Source organism: the organism of the source record quoted next, unplaced genomic scaffold (genome assembly GCF_019419815.1).
Source record: "Pyrus x bretschneideri cultivar Hongxiangsu unplaced genomic scaffold, Pyrus_bretschneideri_v1 Contig22, whole genome shotgun sequence".
NCBI lineage: Eukaryota > Viridiplantae > Streptophyta > Magnoliopsida > Rosales > Rosaceae > Pyrus > Pyrus x bretschneideri.
Genome location: NW_025999524.1, coordinates 2,006,765 through 2,030,019, shown reverse-complemented (window position 1 = coordinate 2,030,019; position 23,255 = coordinate 2,006,765). Strand labels below are relative to the sequence as shown.

The window sequence follows — 23,255 nt, the reverse complement described above, 5'->3', positions numbered from 1 at the left end:
CTTATTACTTATCGTGATTTAATTTCAAAGTGATGAATTATATTTATTTTTAAAAACGAGGTTTAAGTTTTGAATTTTTTTCTCAATATTACTTGTTATACGAAAAAAAACTTCTAATAAAGGGATTCAAACTCCATTAATAGCTAGACAATTTCGAATACAAGTTATAAGAGCATAGTTTTCTTTTAATCGGATTAATAGATTTTCATGTTTTACCATGTTAAAAGGTTGTGAAGATGTGATGATCAAATGGATTACCGTTTCAAATTTTCGTTACAGAAATTCCACCATACACTTGATGAAAGAGATGAAGAATTAAAAATACGTAACAACTACTATCAAGATTTTGCCATCCGTAAGAAGCATAAGTCAAAAAGTTCAAAGAAAATCTCACCTTACAAAAGTCTTCATTCTTTAGGGGCGAAATGCTTACGCTCACACAAAAAGCATTTTTGGATATTCTCTTTTGTTTTCCTTTCACAAAGGTATCTAGGATTAGGAATTCTCGCGTCCACGTGATACACGGGCACGAGCTTTCTCGCTTTTGTCAAACTTTCGAGAAACAGATCGCTGGATCCAAAATAAAATAACCAAAAAAGTCGGATTGGAAGATCTTTGCATAAAAAACCTAAAACACACCATTACTTGTGATCTAAGTTAACGAAACAATTACCATCGCTTCGAATTTGCCCTACGTTCGCAACTTTGCTTAATTATCGGGAAAAAAAAAATATTCGACGTATACCGCGATTGACAAAAACCCACATTAAGCAGTTTAACGTACACCCTCCGTCAACATTTGGGTTGGAAGGACATTCAAAAGGAATATGACACGACATCGGTTCGTGCCAATTATTTTATACAACCCGATTACCGCCAAAGATATGAAGGAAACGAATACCACCACCGGACAAGGACCACAAGTTCATCAGAGAAAATTCCCCTTCTGTCTACCTACTGTTATTCCCCCCTCCACCATGCAAAAACAGAAACAATCCACGTTCCATTTTCACAGAATACCTGCTTACGACTAGGGCTTGAGTGCCAAGGCTAGACCGATCTTTGCGCTCTTCTCTATTGCCCTGGTATCGACCTCTCCTGAGATGGTGAAGAATGACTTGGGACGCCACTCGTGCTGGATGAGAGCGCTTGCCCTGCCATAGTTGTTCACCCGAGCCTTCACTGTGGTTAGAGGGTCAAGTGCATGCGCTGTGCCGATTGTGAGGCTGTTTTCATTGCTTGAAAAGCTATGGGACAGCTCCGCACCAACAGCAGTGTTGGTGAGTGGACTTACAGTGTGGTAGTAGGAAGCAGTAATAGTATCAGCTTTATCGTTCCTGTATATTCACCAACAATATCGGATCACACATGCAATGACCACATCAACCTAAACATACATATGCAATAAGCCCAACTCGACTCAAATAATGACACAAGATCTATTATGGTTTATCAATCTCGTCAACAGAAGTACTCACAGTAACAGGGAGGCAATGAGGTCAGAATGGGTGAAATTCAACCCTGCATTCACTTTGGTAAAGTTGCCAGAGGCAGTGTCGAAAGAAAGATCAGTTCCCAGAGAGAGAAGATTGTTCCCCACAACACCAGAAAAGTTAACAATCGGATTGGCAGTCAACCCAATGCTAGTGCTTATCCCGGCATATTCATGCTGATATTGGAGTTCCACCTGTTCACAAGACACCCAAGTTCGGACCATGAAGAAATGACTTATGCATATGATGCCCGATAAGACATGCATTAACAGAGCAAAAAAGTGAACACAACTGAAGCAACAAGTCAGTCAGAAAATGGACGCGATGATTCTTCACCTTGCCAGATCTCTGGTCAGGGGCAATGAAGCTAAAGATTGCCTTGAGACCAGGTGCAGGTTCATCAATAGTAATGGTCGTGAGAAGCTGCATGTTGAAAGACAATTATCAGTCACAATAACAATGCAACCAAATTACTCCATCATGCATAATCAGTTATAGGTTGCCTGTTCACCGCATGAAATTTACAGTGCAACAAAAGGAGAATACTAACACTTGCTTATGTAACCCTGTATCGAATAAATTAACGATATAAGATAAGCGCACAATTATAAGAACCATACACAAGATGGTGAAGTCTGTAACACAATATTATCAGCTAACTAAATGTAGACAATGAAATTTGTATAATTTGGCCTAAACGGTTGCACCAACGCCACGAAATGTGCTTACAGTCTTATCTAGTAGTTGGGAAGAAAAATGAAGAACTTATACCAATTCAACAGAGTCTGCTTCTGAGATTTAAAAAAAAATAAAAAAAATCAAGTCTCATGTGTTAAATCACATGGAGCACATCTTCAAAGTACCAAGATAAAGTTGCAAAAGTTAGCTATGAAAACCATAAAACTTCATACTGATCGTACAAACACATGACCAAACAGTAATGAGTTCAGGGTCAGGAGGCTTCCAGTTACTGCATTGACCTATTGTTCTTTACATGAGAAGAAAAAAATGCTAGTGCAGATACAATTAGCTCTGTTGACTTACGTTAGAGTTGGTGTCAACTTTCACGTCAGTTGTGATGTTCTTGTTCTTCAGCTGAGTGCTCACATCCCCAAGATACAGTTCACCCTTCCTGATTCCAGTTGAACTGATTGCCTTGAGAAGTAAAATGAATCCAAATATCAGAACAAAACAAATTCAGATAAAACAAAGGGAGTAGGATCCAAAAAATATAAAACACACCACATAAATCACACATAGCAAGCAGCCAGATTACTAATGGAATAACAAAAGGGCTCAGCGTGTAAATCTGAGAATGACAATCAAATTACTTTCAACTGCTCAATGTATAAAATAAACCTCCGACCCCTTCAAGTAAAGCGACCGAAAACATAGCATTACAAACACAACGGCATTGCAAGATCACTTAACATAAACCAATGAAAAACCATGCTACAAATCCAAGGAATCCGCTGGAACAAACAGCAATCAAACAGGTGACTTATCAATTAGCTTAAAAAATTCAACGAGTCCTTTAAATTCACTACAGAAAAATAGCCAGCATTTTGATAACCGGAAGCATGAATATTAGTGAACTGATAAGTAGACTGTAAGTGCAGACCTTAAACTTCTAGTATTCATCATGTGACTTGAAAGATTTGGTACAGCAAAATTAAATTAAACACTTTCTCAGCAACCAAACAGAAAATAAATTTCCAAAAAGAAAAATGATGCACTATTAATTTCTCGGACAAAAATCAAAATCAAAAAGGGAAAAAAATTAACAAAAAATATAGGAAATTAGAAGCTTACAAGTCCGGTGGAAGTGTAAGTGGTGACGGTGAACTTGTGGTCGCTCTGGTAATCCTTGTAGAGAAGATCTGGGCGGAAAAAAAACAAATATACATTTTCACGAGTGAAAAAAAAAATAGAAAATACGATAAATCAAGAAAATAAATGAAGAGAAAATGAAAAGGGCGAACCTCTAGCTTTCTTGCCGATATCGAAGTAGAGTCCTGGGCCCTTCACCATGATTGTTTCTCGAGAAATTTTGGAAGGAAAATTTCAGAGAAAGCGGAGCTGGATTTGTGGTCTGGTTCTAAACTGAAGAAGAAGAAGGAGCAAAATGGGCCTAACCTAGAAACCCTAGGAACGGTGTTAGTTGAGACTGAGGAGAGAGGCGTGGGCCGTTGGATCTTGTACTGGGGAGAGGTACAGGTTTGTGGCCGTTGATTTGGACCTCAAGAATCGTACGAGAGGTTGCGTTGGGCAACTTCGCATTTTTGGCGTTGTTTCGTGAGACACGTGGAAATAAATTATATATTAATTGTTTTTTCCTCGAGTGCTTTATTGTTTTGTTTGCTGATTTATTTTCTTTATATATTTTCCTGAATTTTTATTTACACCTAAAATTTTCTTAAATTTGATGAATTAAAAACGACCAATTATATCAAAGAAAGTTTGTAGCTAAAACATTTTACTAAAAAGAATGTTCAATACATTTATCTGTTTTCGCTTTTGATTATCTCTTGTATTATTATATCAAGGGTAATGCTAACTAAATTTGGAAACAAAATTTACAAGTTAAATGATGTGTTGTCACATCTCGGTTCGGGTCTCCATCACATCCTAGGCTCGACTCCACCATAGCACAATATTTTCCGCTTTGAACCTCAATCATGCCCTCATGGTCTTGTTTCTGGGAACTCAAGCGAGAACTTTCCAATGGGTCACCTATCATGGAATTGCTCTCGTGCTCTACTCGCTTAACTTCGCGATGAACTCCGAAGCCAGTGAACTGCCAAAAAACCTCGTGCTAGGTAGAGATGGGAATATGCATATAAGGCTTACAAGATTCACTTTCATAGCGATGTGGGATCTAACATGTGTTACCAATAGAAATGAATACGTTTATCAACGCTTAAGTAATAAATCAATCATCAATTTTTATATTATTTAGTTTCTAAAATTTAATCTATAAATTCAATCTATCTAGCATTGTTTTTATATCAAAAAAAATTTTAGCTAATATGGTCAAAATATTTAATCTGTGCATCGCCTAGAATTCGACCACCTTTTTTATCATCGCTTGTATTGTAAAATTAAAAAAATGATTAGACTACTTTGAAAAAAGAGAATAAAATTGTTCAAAGTTTTTTTATTTTACACCACATGATTTTATTTGTTTATTATTTTTGAATTGTCTTTTAAAACAAAAGAGTTGACACGATTCTAAATAAAGGACGAACTTAGGGTGACACCTGATTCAGAATGTCCATTTGGACTTTGAATCAAGCTATGCTCGGTTAGCACAACTCAATTCGGAATCCAGTAAATATTTCGGGTTGGAATGTGTTATATGGAGTGTATTTAATTGGGATTTTAAGGGATTTTAATTATTTTAATGAATCTAGAGGTATTCAATCATGATTTTAGGGGATTTTTTGAAATTTAAGGTGTATTTGATTAGAATTTTAAGATAATTTATTAAAATCCTTAGAAATTAGGATGTATTCAATTAGGATTTTAAAGAAATTTATAACATTCCAGGTATATTCAATTAAAAATTGATTTTAAAGAATTTGAGAAAGTTGAGAAAATATAAGGAATTTGAGAGATTTCGTAGTGTATTTTAAGCATCCACAAATATCACATCTCCCTATGAGATTTCGAATGAATTGAATCAAAATTTTATATAGAATCTTTACAAATCAATTAAACTTCTTAAAAATCCACGGATTTATAAATCCATTAAAATTTTTCAAATTCTCAATTGAATACGCTAATTTGCAAAACTCAATTATGGAAACAGTTGATAAATTTTCCATTTTAGAGAACATTTTGATTGAACGGTCAAAATTCATGGACCAATCATCATAAAAACCCTTTCTTTTTTATAATATCAAAAAGACCCGTAAACCACAAATGGAGCAAAACATTAACAAGCACAGAAAATTCACCCTACAAATTATAAAGTCGAAACAACACCCTTGAGTTTCAAAACTAAGATATTAACAAGCACAGAAAATTCACCCTACATATTATATACGTGAGTGTGTCCACACTCTTTTAGATCCTACAGCGCACACAAATTCGAGTCTAGCGTAACTGCGCTGACATTCAGTGCCGCGCCCAACGGCATTACTCCTGAATCGAACTTCCTTGAAGGAGTCCGTCTCTTATTTGCGACGCAATGTCTCTCACAGCACCTGGTCCGTGTGGGATGAAAACCGAATTGGACTTTGAGGATGCACCAATCTCCTTCATTGTGTCAAAGTACTGGGTCACGAGAACCATGTCCATGACATCCTTGGATGTTGTCCCAGGTACGTTCTCAGAGAAGGCCAGCACGCTATCTCTCAGCCCGTCCACAATGGCCTGGCGCTGCCTTGCTATGCCAAGCCCCGACAGATATTTGGACTCTGCTTCTCCCTCAGCTCGCTTAATCTGTAGTATCTTCTCTGCTTCAGCTTTCTCACTTGCAGCCACCCTCATCCTAGCAGCTATTAGTTAATGAAAAACATGCATATGTTAGTCCTTCTGCAGCTGCCATGGCCAAACAAACTTAATAATTCAAAGAAAAACTTTATTGCAGGTGCACTCGTGTTACTGTCCTACAAAAAGGAATTAAAATTCACAGAGACGCATGAGACATCTCAGTCTCGATACTTTTCATGCTACAGAGGCGCTCACAGAATCCTTGTGCATCTCAAGAATGGTTACGTCTTTCTGCTTTAGGCACACTGAAGCCGTTTGGATGATAGGAGTCGAAAACCTTATAGATGAAAAACATCCTAATCCTTTTAATTACCAGAAAACTGTATCAGTCAAGGATGGCAAGAAATAGAACAGACTTTGAAATCCATTGTCAGTCGAGACAAAAACTACCAAAAAACAACACGGAACTAACAAAATTTGACCTCCAAATGAACCTCGTCCAGGGCATACAAAATGAAACAGGGTTCAATTTTGACTAGCCCTTGGTAAAGTTTCGAAATAAATTAATCTTTACTCGGACAAAGCATGCAACAAAACAAGCCTATTAAAATGTTTTTTGGAAAAAAAAACATTAAATGTCATAAGACCATATGGATTTAAACATATTATTATACCTGCATTAATCTCATTCATCGATCTCTTCACGTGCTCATCTGGTTCGATATCCACAATTAGTGTTTGAACTATCTCAAACCCATAATGTGACATGGCCTGCGTATCCACAATAAATTACTACGCGTGACAGAAGTTTCATAATGAAATCTAAGCCAGACAAGGCAGACACATCTGTACCTTTTCAAGTTCTTCTTCCACAGCTTTGGCTATATCATTCTTCTGCTCAAAGGTTGAATCTAGGTCCAATTTTGGAACACTTGCCCTAATCACTGAAAGAACAATAGACTTCTGTTAGTTTTATCTGCAAGCTACAATATTGAAGCTAAATTCCTCGCCCCAGGAAAAATGACATGAGAACAAGAATCAGATATACTTTCAAAGCAAAACCTCGAGCCTAAGAAATATTATACACTGATATTCAAAATATAAACTTCTTATTTTTTCCGTCTCTGTTTCCAAGAAATTTTGTGTTTTACTCAAAGAATAACAGTTCATTTCTAACAGTTCAAAATCACATTTAAGGAAAATTAAATGAAAATCCCACCAGACTTTATGCAGAGAACTTATCACAATTGAACTAATAAGCTAGAAGGAAAATAACAACACACATAAACCCACAGATTTATGAAACTAGTTATAAATTTCAGTGATAAATACATACCATCAAAGACATAAGATTGGATCTGCCCTCTGGTATTGCTGAGCTTGTAAAAGGCATCAGAAGCCTTCTCAGCCAAAGCTCGGTATTGAATTGAAGCAACCACAGTAACAAAAACGTTATCCTGAAGAAATACCAAAGATCAGAATTGGCAGATAGATTTCGAATTCCTGATCAGACTTACATGGCTCTCACACAATAACATATTTTTCCAAATTTGCTACAGTTCTACTAATAGATGCTCCTAGAGTTGTGTGCGGTGCTTACAGTGTGTGCTTAGAAGGTTAAACAAATCTTCTTGTTGAAAAGGAATGAACATACAACAAACCTTTGTCTTTGTTTCACAACGAACGTCCAATTGCTGCACACGTAAGGAGAGATGACCAGCTACCTGGCTACCCAAACACCAAGGCAAACAGTGACATCCGGGTTGAAGCACATCATCAAATTTCCCAAAAGATTCCCTGATAGCAACAGTGGACTGATCCACTTGAATACAACCAAGAGCTTGTCCCATCTTCTGGTTATGCCAAGAATAGTAAAATGGTAATCAGATGCTGATTGTCAAGCAGATTTTTTAAGTGCATAGGCAATAAATGCTTAAGAACTATATAGGCCTCACAGGCAGCCTGTCATAGTCCCACATGCATATTCCACGTCAAAAAACATAGCTAAAAATCAAAATGTCAACAATAGACGAAACTGTGTAGCTTCACCAGTCCATCTTTTCACCAGAAAAGCTTACATGATTTTCAATCAAATTTAAGTGCAAATGTCTTACCAAAGAAATTCACGTACAAATGTATTGCAATCTTGCAGAAAACTAGATTAAATTAATTAAAGGAAACAAAACTTCAACACACAAGTTAGTTGCGTATGCATTATACTTTCTAGAAAGAATTGAAACCTGAGAATTGTGAATAAATTTGTGTGCCTGGGTGTATAAATATATGCACGGATATACGCATACGTCTGACAAAAAATAGAGCCAGCAGCCAGGCGGTATCTCAGAAACTCTATAACCAATTCAATTAGAAGCCTAGCAGGAGCGCTCGAGAAAAAGTGAGAACGATATATTCCAAAAACTTTAGTCTGAAGTAACCATGGCATAAAGCCATATGCTATAAAATCTTTGGCCCTAAACTGTGGGGTGACTCTCAGACCATAATGCCACATCAACTAGCAGACCATGAATGAAATGGCTAACAAAGGTGAATGGTAATGTCAACCCAAATTTCAAATGGCAAAACCACAAGCATGAACCGGACCATTTCATTCGACAAAAATCTAGTTAGCGTTATCTAGTTTCGAGGCCAAAATGTCTGAGTTGAAAAATAAATTTATTTCAAGAAGAATAACAATATCTATTAACAAATTGGAATAATCACTTCACATTTTAATTTTAAATTAATAAGGGTTTATCCTTATACAAGCAAGGTTTGCTTTCAGAAACAAAATATTGACCCTACATACTACTAGATACAAACTTCCCCAAGTGCACAAGTAACAAACCAAATATCAAACTTTGATTCCCGTGGCAATTTGGAAAAACATATAAACTTATAGGATAGAAATCCGAAAAAATATATATAAACTATAGGACAACGCAAATAAGCTGCCAAATGGAAATACTGGCTAGCCAGAGCTAGATTGTTACAAGGGGTGTGCCATCCACACACCCCTTGTTGATTTCTGTCATTTACTTTTCTTCAATTCATCCGATCCGACGGTCAAAAATTAGAAGGGTGTAAGAAGTAAAAAAGGATGTGTGGATATCACATCCCTTGTTACAAATCTAAGCCTTAAAATCAATTTGTATAAAATAACAACCGTATCAAGCTAAAATCGACTGTAGCACCATATACAATATTTCTACAATTGGTTAACAAAAACTTGATAATCTCGGGTTTACTTTCATTGAGTAACTTCCGTCGTTGATTCAAGCCGGTAACACGTGTGTATGTGCATGTCTTCACACGCCTCACCGGCTTGACCACAGGCAATGCTTATAAAGCATCTTAAATAAATAAAAGTAAGCTACACCACGAGGTCACAGAGATTAAAGAAAACAGCCACAAGATGACAAAAATCAATAAAATAAAGCGTTAAAAGCGACCTCTGCGATTAAACTAATATAAACCAAAGCAAACGAAAGCAAAACGCAAAACCTGTATCCAACATTCAAAGCGATAAAACTCGGCTTAGTATACACGCAACTCAATCCAAAAATTAACATCAATAATTACATAAAAATTAAATAAAAAGTTCTCAAACCAAATTTACCAAGAATTATACGATGTCAAATCAAATCACACAAGTTTCACTCGGAATTTCAAGTAAAATTAAAATTCCAGACGTTAAACACAGTAAAATCGGGAGCTAGAAGAAGCAGAATAAATTCCACCAAAAAAAAAAAAAAAAAAAACGAAAATCAGACAATTACAGCAACTAAAACTATGAGAAACGTAAAATCGCGAAAGTTAAGAAATCAAATCCAATCACACAAGTTTAACTCGGAAATTCATCTAAAAGAAAAACTACCCGATTCACACTGTAAATTGCGAGCTAGAAGAAGCAGGAGAAGGCAAATTTCGCAGAAAAATCAGAGAATTACAGAAAACTTCACAGAGGAATGTAAAATTACAGTGAAAATCCACCTCTGAAATGGAAGCGTTTGTCTGCGAAGCTTGAGAAGTAGATATCTATATGAGGGAGTGGGGGAGGAAGTGGCAATTTTGGGCGAGGGGTTTTAATCGTTATCCGCGACAAGGAAGAAATTAGGGGTCGCTTTCCGGGACAGCTTTGCGCAGAATTTTCCTATGTGCGTGAAACGCAAGTTCTGTGGGCACAGCGCCACCTCCACCTCGGGTATCGCATATTTTCGTACAACTTAAATATGAGATTTCTAGTTTTAGTAATAAGATTAAAGAAAAATTAATGAAAAGAATCTTTTTTGAGTTTTAACGATAAAATAAATGATAAAATGAATAGTATTATGATTGATTTTTTAGTATAAAAATGTGATTTTTCGTTAAAATGAATAGTACCGGGAACTTTTCGTTAAAGTTTCCTAAGATTAATTTGATTAATGTTGATTAGGTTTTTTATATCAACAATGATTATTTGGTTTTAATCATGTTTTGCATGCGAGCTAATTAAAGCTTGAATTTTAGTAGAATTTTAATCTAGACTGTGGTCCTTGAATGAGTTTATGATTTATTTTTCGTAGATTTCGATCTCATACGTAGAATTTTCGAGGTACATAAAGAGATTTCGAGCTTGTTTCAAAGATAATGTAAAAAAATTAAGAGCGTTTTTAGATAATTAAATACGATTTAGAATATAAATATTCAAATGTTTGTGTTTCATAAAAGCACTTGCAAGTTTTGTGGAAAAAGAATAAAGTAATTGTGAGTGCCTTTTTAGGAATTCTCAAGAATAATTTTTTGAGTGCTTTTTAGAAAAACATTTTGATTTCTACACCTGATCGTCTTGTTAACCATCTTAACTTCGTTCCACATGCACACTTTTGTTTATTTGTAATTTTTTAGTTATATAAATTCAAATATAATCAAGGATTAAATAAGAATGTGCATAAGACAAATAAATATGTGCATAGTTATTTCTTTTGCTTTTTATTACAAATTTCGACATGCTTGTAATAAAAACACTTTGCACAAGTTTTACAAGTAGAATTGTAAATAAACGAGTTGCTAGTAGAATATTACTCTCGTCATGCTTAACCCCAATTTTAAAGCTTGAATTTTAGTAGAATTTTAATCTAAAGTGTGGTCCTTGAATGAATTTATGCTTTATTTTTCATAGATTTCAATCTCACGCGTAGAATTTTCGAGGTACATAAAGCATTTTGAGCTTGTTTCGAAAAATATAAAAAAATTGAAGACCGTTTTTAGCTAATTAAATGGGCTTATAATTTTTTTTTTTATATTTTTTATAGAAACTTGGGCTTATAATCTTTGACTTAATAAATTCAAATATAGTTAGGGGTTAATAAGGATGTGCATATGACAAATAAATATGCGCGAAAATTATTTCTTTTGCTTTTTATTAAAAATTTCGACATGCTTGTAATAAAAACACTTTCAACGAGTTTTACGAATAGGTTGAAAATAAATGAATTGTTAGTTGTAGAATATTGCTCTCGTCAGGCTTAACATCATCTAAAATAATAAGGATCCGGACAATTTTAACATCTCTATTTTGGTTTGAGTAAAGGGACTCGCGTAAGTAACGTAAGGGATTTGATTTGGAGATTTTGATCTCATTCATGTTTCACATACCGGTGGGGAATTTTCTTTCCGAATAAGCACTTTCAAAAGTCTATAAATTTTGTTTTCACACTTTTTGGTCTCTGAAGATATTGAGTAGTTATTGTTTTTAGGGACACACCATTATGTGACGTTTGAAGAAAAGTCGAAGAAGAGTGGCGTTCATTTGTTTGTCATGAATTGCTTGTGAGAGAATCTGGGTTCGTGGCTTGTCAAACTACATTTTCAAAAAGTAATAATTGTGATAATTGCTTGAGTGCAACCATTAATCAACATTATGTAATTAAGATTGCTTGACCCAGTTTGTGGTGTTTATGGTCTACGCGTTGTATCGTTATCCAAAGACACGAGGGCAAAGATGAGAGAGAAAATATGAAAAACGTTTGCTCTTTCTTGTGGACGGAGATGATTTCATGTTCTATTCGCATGAATATTAAAAAATTGATATCAAGAGTCTTCAAAATTATTTCATGAATGATTAAAAGCATAAAATATTGGAAGCATTTCTTTGCTATCCAAAAGTTTATGGTGGAGGGGAGGCCGGGAGGCTACCTCATCATAGAGTTACGGCATATTACAAGTATTTTTGAGATTTATAGTGGGGTCGTAGTCTCTTTAAAGTATGGACGGCTTGGAATTCAAACTTGGACGTCTACCGAAAAACGATCTTTACCAACTTAACCAGATAAAATTGTAATAGAATATTAGGTTTTTAATTGTTGTGTTATTCTTCTCTCAAGGTGACAATATATATGCAAATTACATAATTGACTAGGGTTACATAGAAATCCCAAACTCACGCCAACACAACCAACCCTCATTAGCAAATTGGAAGCATTTTTAACTCGTAAAAATGTTTTATGAAGATGTACATGTTAAATGCTTATTCATGAAGTACTTTTAAATACTTTTTCTAAAAATAATTGATTTGTAAGTTTTTTTAAATACCAAAATTTTTATAATAATAATAATAAATTAACAGAAATACTTATGATATTTCTCTTCACTCGTACGAGAGAAGTTTTAGTTTCAAATTTTTATGTAGCAAGTTAATTATCAATTTATTTTTAAAACCCCTTAATAAAAATACATCTTTGTATATAAAATGCTAGTGAAAGTAATTGGCCATGCCCATTCTTCAAATGGGTGGTTCAAATGAAAATTTATTTTATTTCTTTTTCAATTTATTTTATTTATTTTTTATTTTTATTTTTTTGTTAATTGAGGGTGATTTGAAAATTTGATGGGCCAATTCATCAGTTTGTCCAAGGTTCAAATCCTGGTAGCCCATTCTCACACAGTCGCATTGCACCTGTAGCATGGTTCGGTTCAAAGCCTGGTAGCCCACCACCAATAATTAGCCTTCTTTGCTTCACATCTTTGTCTTCTCATCCGGAAATAGATTCTCTCAGGTTCTCTTCCACCAAATTTACTAATCTAGGCTTTTAAAATTTGATCTAACGACTAAAGTTATTATAAATTTTAAAAAGGCACCTGCTTTTAGCCGTTGTATCAAATTTCAAGAGCCTGAATTGGTAGATTTGATGAAAGGGATCCGTAGATGATCCCTTTCCTTCTCATCCAATCTCGTCTATAATGGACCAACACTAAGAGATGATTATGCTAGAAATAAGAAAATAATAATAATATCACAAAAATATCTTCTTCTTCTTCTTCTTTTCTTAAAAGATGAACAATTGGTGGCAAACCACGATTATTTATCCCTTTTGGAGGCTCGTAATACTTACAGAGGCATTTCAGCCTCCCATGGACACAAGTCTAGCTTCCACACCAGCATCGACAAAAATATCTTTTTAGCGAGGAGGAATATTTCAATATACTGGAAACACGGCCTGATACACCAAATATTATAATAAAACTAGTTGAATTTTTCTTTTAAGTATCCAATCACTTGTATTATGACAATTGATGTATCAGACTGTATTCCTGACATACTAAAAACTCTCTCCATATCTCTAGTAGATATTGAATTCACATATGACATATGTTGGTAGATATTAACTCTATTAAAAAAATGATACAAATATGGTGTAAAAAATAGGATGCGTAGAATTGCTCGTATTTTATGGTCAACCTTTCAATGTTAAGAATGTTATTAATTTTTTCTCTTAAAATAAAAAAAAAATTCTTAACCATGTTTTGTTACACGTGTTATTAAATGACCAAATATTTTTATTTCAAATTTGGATGATATTTTTTACGATAAGAGCTCTGTCTTTATTTATTTTGTATTTAGATGATTTTTTTTAGTACTAGTGATACGATATTTTAAAGAAGGAAATTGCCCGCACAATAGATAAGTCACTAATTAGATATCTAATTCAACAAAAATATAACATGCAGTCTTTTTTATATGAATTTTTTTTAACAAACGATATTATTTACATTAAGTGAGAGGAATGAGGGCTTAACTTCACAATGGGCTAGCAATAATGTAGTTCAAACTCGTATTTTACAAGAATTGAATCTAAGATGTAACATCCCACATTGTCAAGGGGAGTGATCCTTAAATGTATATTCTCATCCCTACCTAGCATGAGGCTTTTTGGGAGCTCACTGGCTTCGGGTTCCATCGGAACTCCGAAGTCATATTGTCACATCTGGCCCGGGGGGACCACTTCCCGGGCCCGCTCCACCACCGTAGCACGATATTGTCCGCTTTGGGCTTACCATTCCCTCATGGTTTTGTTTCTGGGAACTTATATGAGAACTTCCCAGTGGGTCACCCATCATGGGATTGCTCTAGCCCTCTTCTTACTTAACTTCGGAGTTCCTATGGAACCCGAAACTAGTGAGCTCCCAAAAGACCTCGTGCTAGGTAGGGATGAGAATATACATTTAAGGATCACTCTCCTGAACGATGTGAAATGTTTCATAAGACCTCTCATTTATAAATGAAGAGAAATACTAATAAATGTAATACTAAGTGACAAATTTAAATTATTTTTAAAACTTAACAAATAAACCGTTGACATCATTGAAATACATTATTGGATAAACTTAAGAAAGAGGCACTTACATGATTGATTGTTGGCAAAAAACGGAAGAAAATTGATATGAATGCCACGTCATACAGTATATATGCCAACAGGATCCTTTTCGGATTTTTTTGACGAGGATTATAAGAATTCGTGAATTGTGTTCGTTCATCGTACATCGTGCGGTTAATTTATCTCTAGTACTATTTGGGTTTAATTTTAAATAAAAATATTTAAAATAATTTTTAACTGCACATTTACAGATCATCCTGATAAAGAGGATCCGACGTGGATCGGATTCTATGCATTGTGACGCTGTCTGGATTAAAATTCCAGGTGGAGGGTGGTGGAGCTAAGAGCGGAGCAAACGCAACTTATTTCCAAACAGGGAAGAAGCAGAAGAAGAAGAAACAAGAAAAAATATAATTCTAGAGAGAGAAAGCAGACGACGGCGTATGAGACTGTCCAGAATGATCTCCTCCGTCACCGCCTTCTCATCCGCCATTAACAAAACCTCATCAACCCTTTACTCTCTCACTCCTCTCCAACCAAACGTTAATCCCATCACCATCTCCCGGAGGAATTTCATCTCCCTCACCAAATCATCATCCTTTCCCCTCAAACATTCAATCTCCATGAACAAGCAATATCTCTCTACCCTTTCCAGCTCCAGATCAGACAACGGAACATCCCTTGATCTGCCTGCCCAGGTTCGATTGTCATCTGTTGTTAATTTTCAATATTTTTATCCAACTCGTCGTCCATGAGAGTCGATCCTGAGACCTTTCGGCTCACAGAGAGAATACCGCTAGACAGTAGTGCGTATTTGCTATTTAGATTAATTGATCATGTTTTGCAGGGAGCCGAATCATTTTTCAGGGCAGTGTTGGCAAGCATGGAGGCTGTCTACTTAAGCAGAAACCCAACTGCAAAAGCAATCTTGGAGCTTGTTGGGTCGGCTTCCGATGAACAAATTTACTATGACCATTTCGCATTCAGGACTTTTGGGGTAATTGAATTCTGTTCCCTTGGATCAACGGATTGTTATAAAAAAAGTATTGATTCGTGTTTTCGTTTAGACATTAAACTCTGTATGTGATGAAATTGATGATATGCGTTCATTTTTGTTGACAAAATCGATGTTCCAAAGAATCTAAACTACGAGGATATTTCCGTGGCTAACTGACTTAATTCACATCTGCAATATTCCTTAGTTTTAAATTGATCTTGTTAGCATTGGTGCTGAAGTTTGTTTTAATTTGGAACAATATATAGGTGAATGGTTATGGCATTGATTCCATGGCCAAAATTTTCCTGGATTTTGGGTACACGCCCCGGGAGGAATTGAGATTCCCGGCCAAAAAATTGAGAGCATTGTGGTTTTCTCCCCCCAGTGTTCCCATTCCTCATGGCGGCAGTGGTGTGAATGGGCCTCTGCCGAGAGTTTTCATATCCGAGCTTCTTGTAGATCAGATGAGTCCCCAAACTCAGGTATATATCAGTATATGTTCCTCTGTTCATGGAAAATAGATAACATGTTGTGTTCATATGGTTCCTGTTTCGCATATGGTGAAACTTTTGTTTCAACATTCAGGATATAATAAAAAAGTACACTGAAATATCTGGTTCTGGAAATAAACATGCTGCTCTAGCAAGTGCTCTCGGATCTTTAACATGGGAGAAGCCGTTACATTCTGAATTCCAACAATTGGCTAGGTACTTGATTTTCATTCTGTTCTTGTGTCAATATCCATGTCTTACTATTTGCGTAAGCAAAATTTTGTATCTGCCAGGGAGGTTGGGTTTGCATATTGTAGCAGCCCTGAAGTTGAACAATGTGAACATTGCCTTTCCTGGCTTCGTATTGTTATTATCTCGATCTTTATAAGGCTTATATCTTATGGATATGTAGGGAAAGTGAATATGCTGCCTGGACGCTTGTCAATGGGTATGCACTGAACCATGCCACCATCTCCACTCATCAGCTGAAATCGCACTTGAGAGATATTAAAAGCCTCAATCAGTTCATTGAGAAGAATGGTTTCAAGTTGAATTCTGAAGGGGGAATTCTTAAAGGTTTGTTCCATGATTTCTAGCACAACAAAATGTCTTAGAAATGATCTTGTGGTGTTTTTGTACACGATTGATGCTTCTTTGCAATATGAAATGGGAGACATTATTGGCATTTCGAAACTAAGTTTAGTGAAATTTCATGAAACATCTTTTATTACATATATGACTCAATGCTGTTATGACCAAATTACATGTACAATTCCGGATATTATGTTGTAATGAGTTTAATTTTGGCATTAACAGTGAGCCCAGATGGCCTTCTTCAGCAAAGTTCAACGGTCGCAGATTCTATCCATTTCCAATTTGCGGATGGTGTAATTGAATCAGTACCCTGCTCCTACATCGAGTTTGCTGAACGCCTGGTTCTGCCTCAATACAGCAATCTGCCCCTTGACGAGGTGACCAAACTTCCGTCTCTTAGTAATTTCAGGTCTTTAAGTTTCTTTTAGTGTTGTACAGTTAAGAACAATTGAACTACGAACTTGCACAGGTTAAAGAGCATCACAGGCGAGACGGATTTGAGGTTGGAAATGCAGACAAGATCTTCGAGAGCACATCAAAGGAGCAGCTGACCAGGAAGGCTGCATGAAACAATCATCCCTTATAACGACGATGCGGATTTCACCATCGGAGAACGACCTGCCAAAGAAGAAAAGGAACACAAAACAAAACCTCTCATGGATTAAGCATGGATTTAGTACATCTGGCAAAGTGGTCTTCCAGGCTGAGCTGTTAGTAAATTACAAATGCGCGACACCATGAGAGAGGCTTGAGCATGTACATATTTATTTCACAGAAGTAATAAAAGAAGGCAGATTTTATGCGTTTACTTCAAGTGCAAATAATCCCTTTTGGAAATATATGGTCCCAAAAAGACGTAATAATACTCTGATCTACAAGTAGAGAATTTGACTACCGACAATATTATAACACGTGAAATAATAACACTTAACAATGCAACGATCGCACTCGATTGAAGTCTAGTCTAGTTAGCTGAATGTAGAACAAGATTGAATCTTGCCGAGTCCAAAAGGTAAGGCCATATAGACGACAGATGTTAGGAGACGGGAATTTGTACAGAAAATATTGAATTCGTAGGTAAAGTTCTTAACCACTTGAGCTACAAGTTTTGCAAACCCGTTGTTTGAATGTACTCATTGAGTCAAAAGACTTGTACTAATAAGAAGACAAATTAAGGGGAGGCAACAATTATGGTCTTTCTAACCAGATATTGCACAACAAATTTTTGCTCAAAGAAGCTTGGCCTGCCCTTACATTCTAAACATAACATCAAAAGCAAACATGAATCTCTGCTGATTTTCCAGTTGGTTCAAGAACAAATGCTTTGACCGAAAATTACATTTATACGGATCGAGGAAGCGGAAAAAGGGGGGAAAAGAAAAAAATGATTGCTCACAAGAGGTGGGAAATGATACAGAGAGCTGCCAACCCTATCTTACGGTTTGACATTAGGTTTTGGCGATGGATGGGGATGTTGATGGTGGTATGGAGAAGCATGGGTACCATTTGGTATCGAAAGGCTCCTCTGCTGATGATGCCCGTTCCTCATCAGCAATCCTCCTTGCGGTCTGACGCTGTTTCTGGTATTTGGGCTGGAACCGACACGGTCACCTTGGATTGTCTGGAAATAATATGATGAGCTTGCCATATCCTTGAGGGCTGGCAGGGGCTTTAAGACTTCCACAACTTCACTCATTAGGGGCCTGGCTTTTGGATCTCGACTAAGGCAGTGGGCAGCTAGTTGTGCGGCTTTTTGGACACCTTTTATCGAAAAGTGGCCTTCAAGCCGAGGGTCTATCAACCGGTAGAATCTTCTTCTTTCTCCTAGATGTGGCCGTGCCCATTCCACAAGGTTATGTTCGCCATTGGGTCGGTTTTTGTCCATGGATCTTCTGCCGGTCAGCATCTCGAGTAAAACCACGCCAAAACTATATACATCACTCCTGGATGTAAGATGTCCTGCAACAAAATACAAGTGAATATACTCAGACTTCAACAAAGTATCAAGAATCTTTATGTGTATCGAAAACATAATGTCCAAGAGGATGAGCATTAATTGCACCCACCATCTTCAACCTAGCTCATGTGTAACTAACACTCAACACCAGATAATGCGTATAACTTCTACATGCTCAAGACATGAAGTTTGAGAAATTAAAGTACACAAACTAGTGAAGCGGATGGAAAATTACAGGAAAAACGAAGAGAAGGCCATCTTAACTAATTATATTTGAGAGATATACTATCAATTCCTTACCAGTCATTACATATTCAGGAGCTGCATAACCATAAGTTCCCATCACACGGGTGGAGACATGAGTTTTATCACCCTCAGGACCATCTTTGGCAAGTCCGAAGTCAGACAGCTTGGCATTATAATCCTGAAATGGCACTTCATTAGATAGATGAATGATATTAAGGGGAAGTCTGTGAGTTAGCCAAAGCTTTAAGCACATACGGCGTCCAATAAGATGTTGGAGGTTTTAAAGTCACGATAGATCACAGGTCTTTCTGCTTCCTCATGGAGAAAAGCAAGGCCTTTTGCAGCACCTAATGCAATCTTCATTCGAATAGACCATGGAAGAGGCAACGACCCTGCACATAGCAGATATTGTCAAAGAATGCCAAATAATACTCCTAACTGGCTAATTGGGTGCACTGAATGAAAATTATATTTTCAAAAGGGCAGTTACTTACTCCTAAATAGATGGTTCTCCAAGCTCCCTCGAGGCATGAACTCATACACTAGCAGCCTTTGATCATCTTCAATGCAGTATCCTACAAGTTTAACTAAGTTTGGATGGACAAGGTCACCAAGATAATTTACTTCAGCCTGCCACATAGAAAGCGAAACAAAAATCAATAATTGAATACAAGATAGGTAGAGAACACCAAAATATTTAGTAGTGCTTAAGTTACAAAAAAATAAGGACAGATCCAAACCAGCCATTCTTTATGACCCTGAAGTCCATCATGGTTAAGAGTTTTAACGGCAACAGTAAGACCCGTGCCAGGTTTTACTGGAGCAGTTCCATTTTCTTCTATCCACCCCTTGAACACACAACCAAAACCACCTTCACCAAGAAGACTTTCAGGTCTGAAATTTCTTGTTGCCCATTTAAGATCAATAAATGTGAATTTTCGCAACCGTGAAGCAACTTTAAGTTCCTCTTCAAGTTTGGAAGTGGATGCATTACTTTCTGTATTACTAGTGGTTGACGAAGAGACTACAGTAGCTGTTGGTTGGTCCCTGCTTGTATCATTTATAGATTTAGTTTCTGCACACACCAAAAGAGAAACCAATACATTAGACTACTGATACAAATTAAAAAACATGGTTTCTTAACAGTACTAAGTTGAAAACATGTTCACGGTAAGCAAATTAAGTTTAAAGCATACAAAATGTAAGAACTTATTCTTGAAGACAAGTACACATAACCGATGAATTGCACAAAAAGATATACCAGATTTATACAATGTCAAATAGAAGTGCTCTATCATGAGTCAGTAGCGTTGAATAGGAAATTAGAAGACCAGCTAAATTAGACACCGTAACGACAGCCATCTGACATAGGCCATGTATCTTAAAAAACTTAGTTTATATCTAGAATTACTATGTACTCAACTCAAAAACCACTCTTCCAAACCCAGGAAAATGTTGCTAAAGCCATAAATTCTATCCTCCAATAGCACACACCCCTTATGGCTTAATTTCCCATACCATAATGATACACCCTCACCGCTGCCACCAAAATTTCATCCGCATGCCCAACCATCTCCTTGCCAATTCCTTAATTATCAACCTCACTGTCCTAAATCACAACAGACTGAGCTTCCTAGTTGGTGATTAGTTTTCATTTCCTTCCATACAAGACGGCCCTAGTTTGTTGGTTGACAATCCTCAGAAGAAACAGATAAGTTTTATACAAAGCATCCAACAAACTAAAAGAAAGTGAAAATGACAGGGTAGTACAGTATCAGAAGACACAAGCCTTCATCTTTTTAATAAGGCAGAACATACTTCAAGTTTCCGCAAACGTGTCTTATGTATTCATTTAGTCATAGTCTGGAATTAGGATATTGTTTCCCCGCTATAGGAGACAGCAAGGAGGAGGGATTACGCTTGTTCTCAAAAACAAACTCACATGTTTCTGTGGAATGTTTCTTTGAGGACCAAGAGGATTTTTCAGCCACCAACCAGGCTATTCTCGTATGAGAAAGAAAAAAGAGCTCATTTGGGTTTCATCTCTAAAACCCCCTCCAAAACTCAGAATTTACCCCCGTCACTGCAGGTATACTCTTCACAAGTTCTGGGAATTATCATGCCTTGATTAAAATCTACCAAGAGCAAAGCTCTTCGGATTGACCAAAGTAGTATAATGCAGCTAACTTATGGGAGGCTAAATTTGCTTATGCTATGACTAACAAAGTAAGAACTCTACAGGTTACACAACACAAGCTCAAACAGAAACAACAGAACAATCCCCAAAAGCAATCAATCTCAACAAACACACTTGAAGCATATGAGCTCGTAAAAAAAGTGATTCCAAGAGAAGCAGAGAGTTACCACCACAGTGAGTATTACTGGTCCCACTGATTGAGCTATCAACTTTGGATCTTGAAGAAATGCAGCTTCCAAAGTACCTCAGCCTAACCCAACACCCACTCCCCTCCTCCTCCACGTCATCATCATCATCCCCATCAGCTTTCTGCTTCTTCTTCCTCCTCACCTTCGATTTGCAGATGTCCCAGGCCTCCACTTTACCATCCTCAGCTTTTAAACCCATTTCTCACAAACCCTAAAACAATCAAATCCAGATACCATCAAACACCCAAACCCACCACCTTCCCACCCCCGCAGAACCACCCAGAACCGCCTCTATCCGCCGTCGACACAACCCATACGAAAAACCCACCAAAATCCCTGAAATTTCAGAACTTTACAAAAACCCAACTGAATTTAGAGAAAAAAAAAGACGACCCAGCTGAGAAAACAGCTAGATCACGCGGAAAGCAGATCAAATTCGACGAACCCTTGAAGCGAAATCAATCAGCTCGTGGGGAAAATGAAAAAAAAGAAAACCCAAGAGGGAAGTGTCCTCTTTATCAGATAGGAACAGCCAAATTTTCAGTTTTAACCCAGAAATGTCTGCAGAAATCTCAGAAAATGGACTCCCACAAGCTGACAGTTTAAGTTTGGTGAAAAAAATAAATATTGTTTTTTAGGGACCAAAATAAATAATAATTAGCCAAAATATCGTTACTAGACATATAATATTCCGAATTATCGGATTCTCTCTCTCCTCGTTTTTTTTTAACTATTTTTAATGGAGTAGTGCTATTCATACTATGTTTTTGTACCATATTTTCATATCACCTTAGGTGGCATTTGATTTGGCTATCCACATCATTTGAATTAATCAGATTTTTAAATTTAGTTTATTATTCAATAAACTAATAATTAAGAAAAACTAGTTAATTAAATGATGCTTGTGATATACAAAGTGTCATTTTTCTTGAAATAGGGATCAAGATCCTCTCCTGAGCAAAGGGTGATAATCCTCTTGACCAAGCCCATCGGGCTGTTGAAATTTTATCCAACGGCTACAATTATTATAACTTTAAGAAGGTCCCTTATTTGTAGCCGTTAGATAAAATTTCAACGGCCCGATGACTTGGTCAAAGGATCCTCACCCTTTACTCAGAGAGGATCCTGATTCGAAAAATAGGACATGGATCCTTTTCGGATTTAGTTGTCCTAGTCCTACCTAGTCAAATCATCCTAGCAATTAAAATTTGATCTAAAAGTTAAAGTTATTATAACTTTTAAAGTGGGCTCATGTTTGTAGCCGTTAGATTAAATTTCAATGGTTCGGATGATTTGACTGCTGGATTAGGACAACTGGATCCGGAGAGGATCCATGTCCGGAAAAATAGGGACTGTTCGGGCAGGAGAGAGAAATGGAGAGGGTGGGACCCAGTTGGATGATGACGTGGCTGGCTGCGGGCGTCAGGTTTATATCGTCACGTCACTACTCAAAGCCTGCAATGCGTGCATCTTATAGTTCTCATCTATTTTTTTGGGTTATTTATTTATTTATTTATTTTTTCACTCCAGACCACTTTTCTTTTTTCTTTTTTTTTCAATTTTCCACTTGTTTTTCGTTCAGAAAAAAAAAAAAAAAAATTCCAGTTGTTTTTGTTATCTAAATTGAAAAGTATTTCAGAATCTTAGTTAATTCTCTGAGTCACAGATTCGTGGAGTTCGAAAGCAAAACAATATTGAGAATTTCTTTTTAATAATAGCATTTTATTTGTAATTTTGTATTGTCAAAAAGAATAATGAATTTATGTCTATGCATTATTTAGTTGTTCGATTGAGTAAATTAAACAATAAATAAATAAATACAGAAGGAGAAAACGAGAATGCGTAATCACTAAGTAAAAGAATAAAAAAGAATAAAGAATTAATTTGCTAGGTACGCTAGTTTAATAGTACTAATAACGCATTGCTTTTTAAAAAATCAAAATAAATAACATTGTATTGCGTTATTAATTTGAAATACCGTATCCTGAGGTATCCGACGCAGGTAAGTCGCCGTGGAAATTT

The 23,255-nt window shown here is 36.4% G+C and overlaps 4 protein-coding genes across 8 annotated transcripts; 1 reads left to right on the top strand and 3 right to left on the bottom strand.

Moving 5' to 3' along the window:
- Positions 1-750: 750 nt before the first annotated feature.
- On the bottom strand, positions 751-3,616 carry LOC125477877 (mitochondrial outer membrane protein porin of 36 kDa). The gene is made up of 6 exons (XM_048585394.1): positions 3,476-3,616; positions 3,306-3,373; positions 2,538-2,648; positions 1,830-1,916; positions 1,479-1,687; positions 751-1,337 (listed from the first exon to the last, which is right to left on the bottom strand). Exons 1-6 carry the CDS (start codon positions 3,522-3,524, stop codon positions 1,031-1,033), a joined length of 831 nt encoding a protein of 276 aa, XP_048441351.1. The 5' UTR covers positions 3,525-3,616; the 3' UTR covers positions 751-1,030.
- A 1,750-nt stretch (positions 3,617-5,366) lies between these two features.
- LOC125477627 (hypersensitive-induced response protein 2) lies at positions 5,367-10,084 on the bottom strand. 5 transcript variants are annotated; one of them, XM_048584971.1, is made up of 6 exons: positions 9,908-10,084; positions 7,592-7,783; positions 7,267-7,387; positions 6,783-6,874; positions 6,605-6,701; positions 5,367-5,995 (listed from the first exon to the last, which is right to left on the bottom strand). In XM_048584971.1, the coding sequence occupies exons 2-6, from the start codon at positions 7,778-7,780 to the stop codon at positions 5,634-5,636; spliced, it is 861 nt and encodes a 286-aa protein (XP_048440928.1). In that variant the 5' UTR covers positions 7,781-7,783; positions 9,908-10,084; the 3' UTR covers positions 5,367-5,633. The 5 variants fall into 5 exon arrangements, with proteins under 5 accessions (XP_048440928.1, XP_048440929.1, XP_048440927.1 ...); XM_048584972.1 differs by having other exon boundaries at positions 7,592-7,780; positions 9,921-10,084; XM_048584970.1 differs by having other exon boundaries at positions 9,921-10,083.
- Positions 10,085-14,965: 4,881 nt separating this feature from the next.
- Positions 14,966-17,453, top strand: LOC125477609. The gene is made up of 7 exons (XM_048584933.1): positions 14,966-15,261; positions 15,411-15,560; positions 15,827-16,042; positions 16,146-16,267; positions 16,464-16,627; positions 16,868-17,022; positions 17,115-17,453. Exons 1-7 carry the CDS (start codon positions 15,007-15,009, stop codon positions 17,211-17,213), a joined length of 1,161 nt encoding a protein of 386 aa, XP_048440890.1. The 5' UTR covers positions 14,966-15,006; the 3' UTR covers positions 17,214-17,453.
- A 363-nt stretch (positions 17,454-17,816) lies between these two features.
- LOC103930896 (serine/threonine-protein kinase PBL34-like) lies at positions 17,817-21,855 on the bottom strand. Its single transcript, XM_048584932.1, has 6 exons — positions 21,213-21,855; positions 19,589-19,923; positions 19,343-19,478; positions 19,104-19,240; positions 18,903-19,026; positions 17,817-18,604 (listed from the first exon to the last, which is right to left on the bottom strand). The coding sequence occupies exons 1-6, from the start codon at positions 21,430-21,432 to the stop codon at positions 18,081-18,083; spliced, it is 1,476 nt and encodes a 491-aa protein (XP_048440889.1). The 5' UTR covers positions 21,433-21,855; the 3' UTR covers positions 17,817-18,080.
- Positions 21,856-23,255: the final 1,400 nt, after the last annotated feature.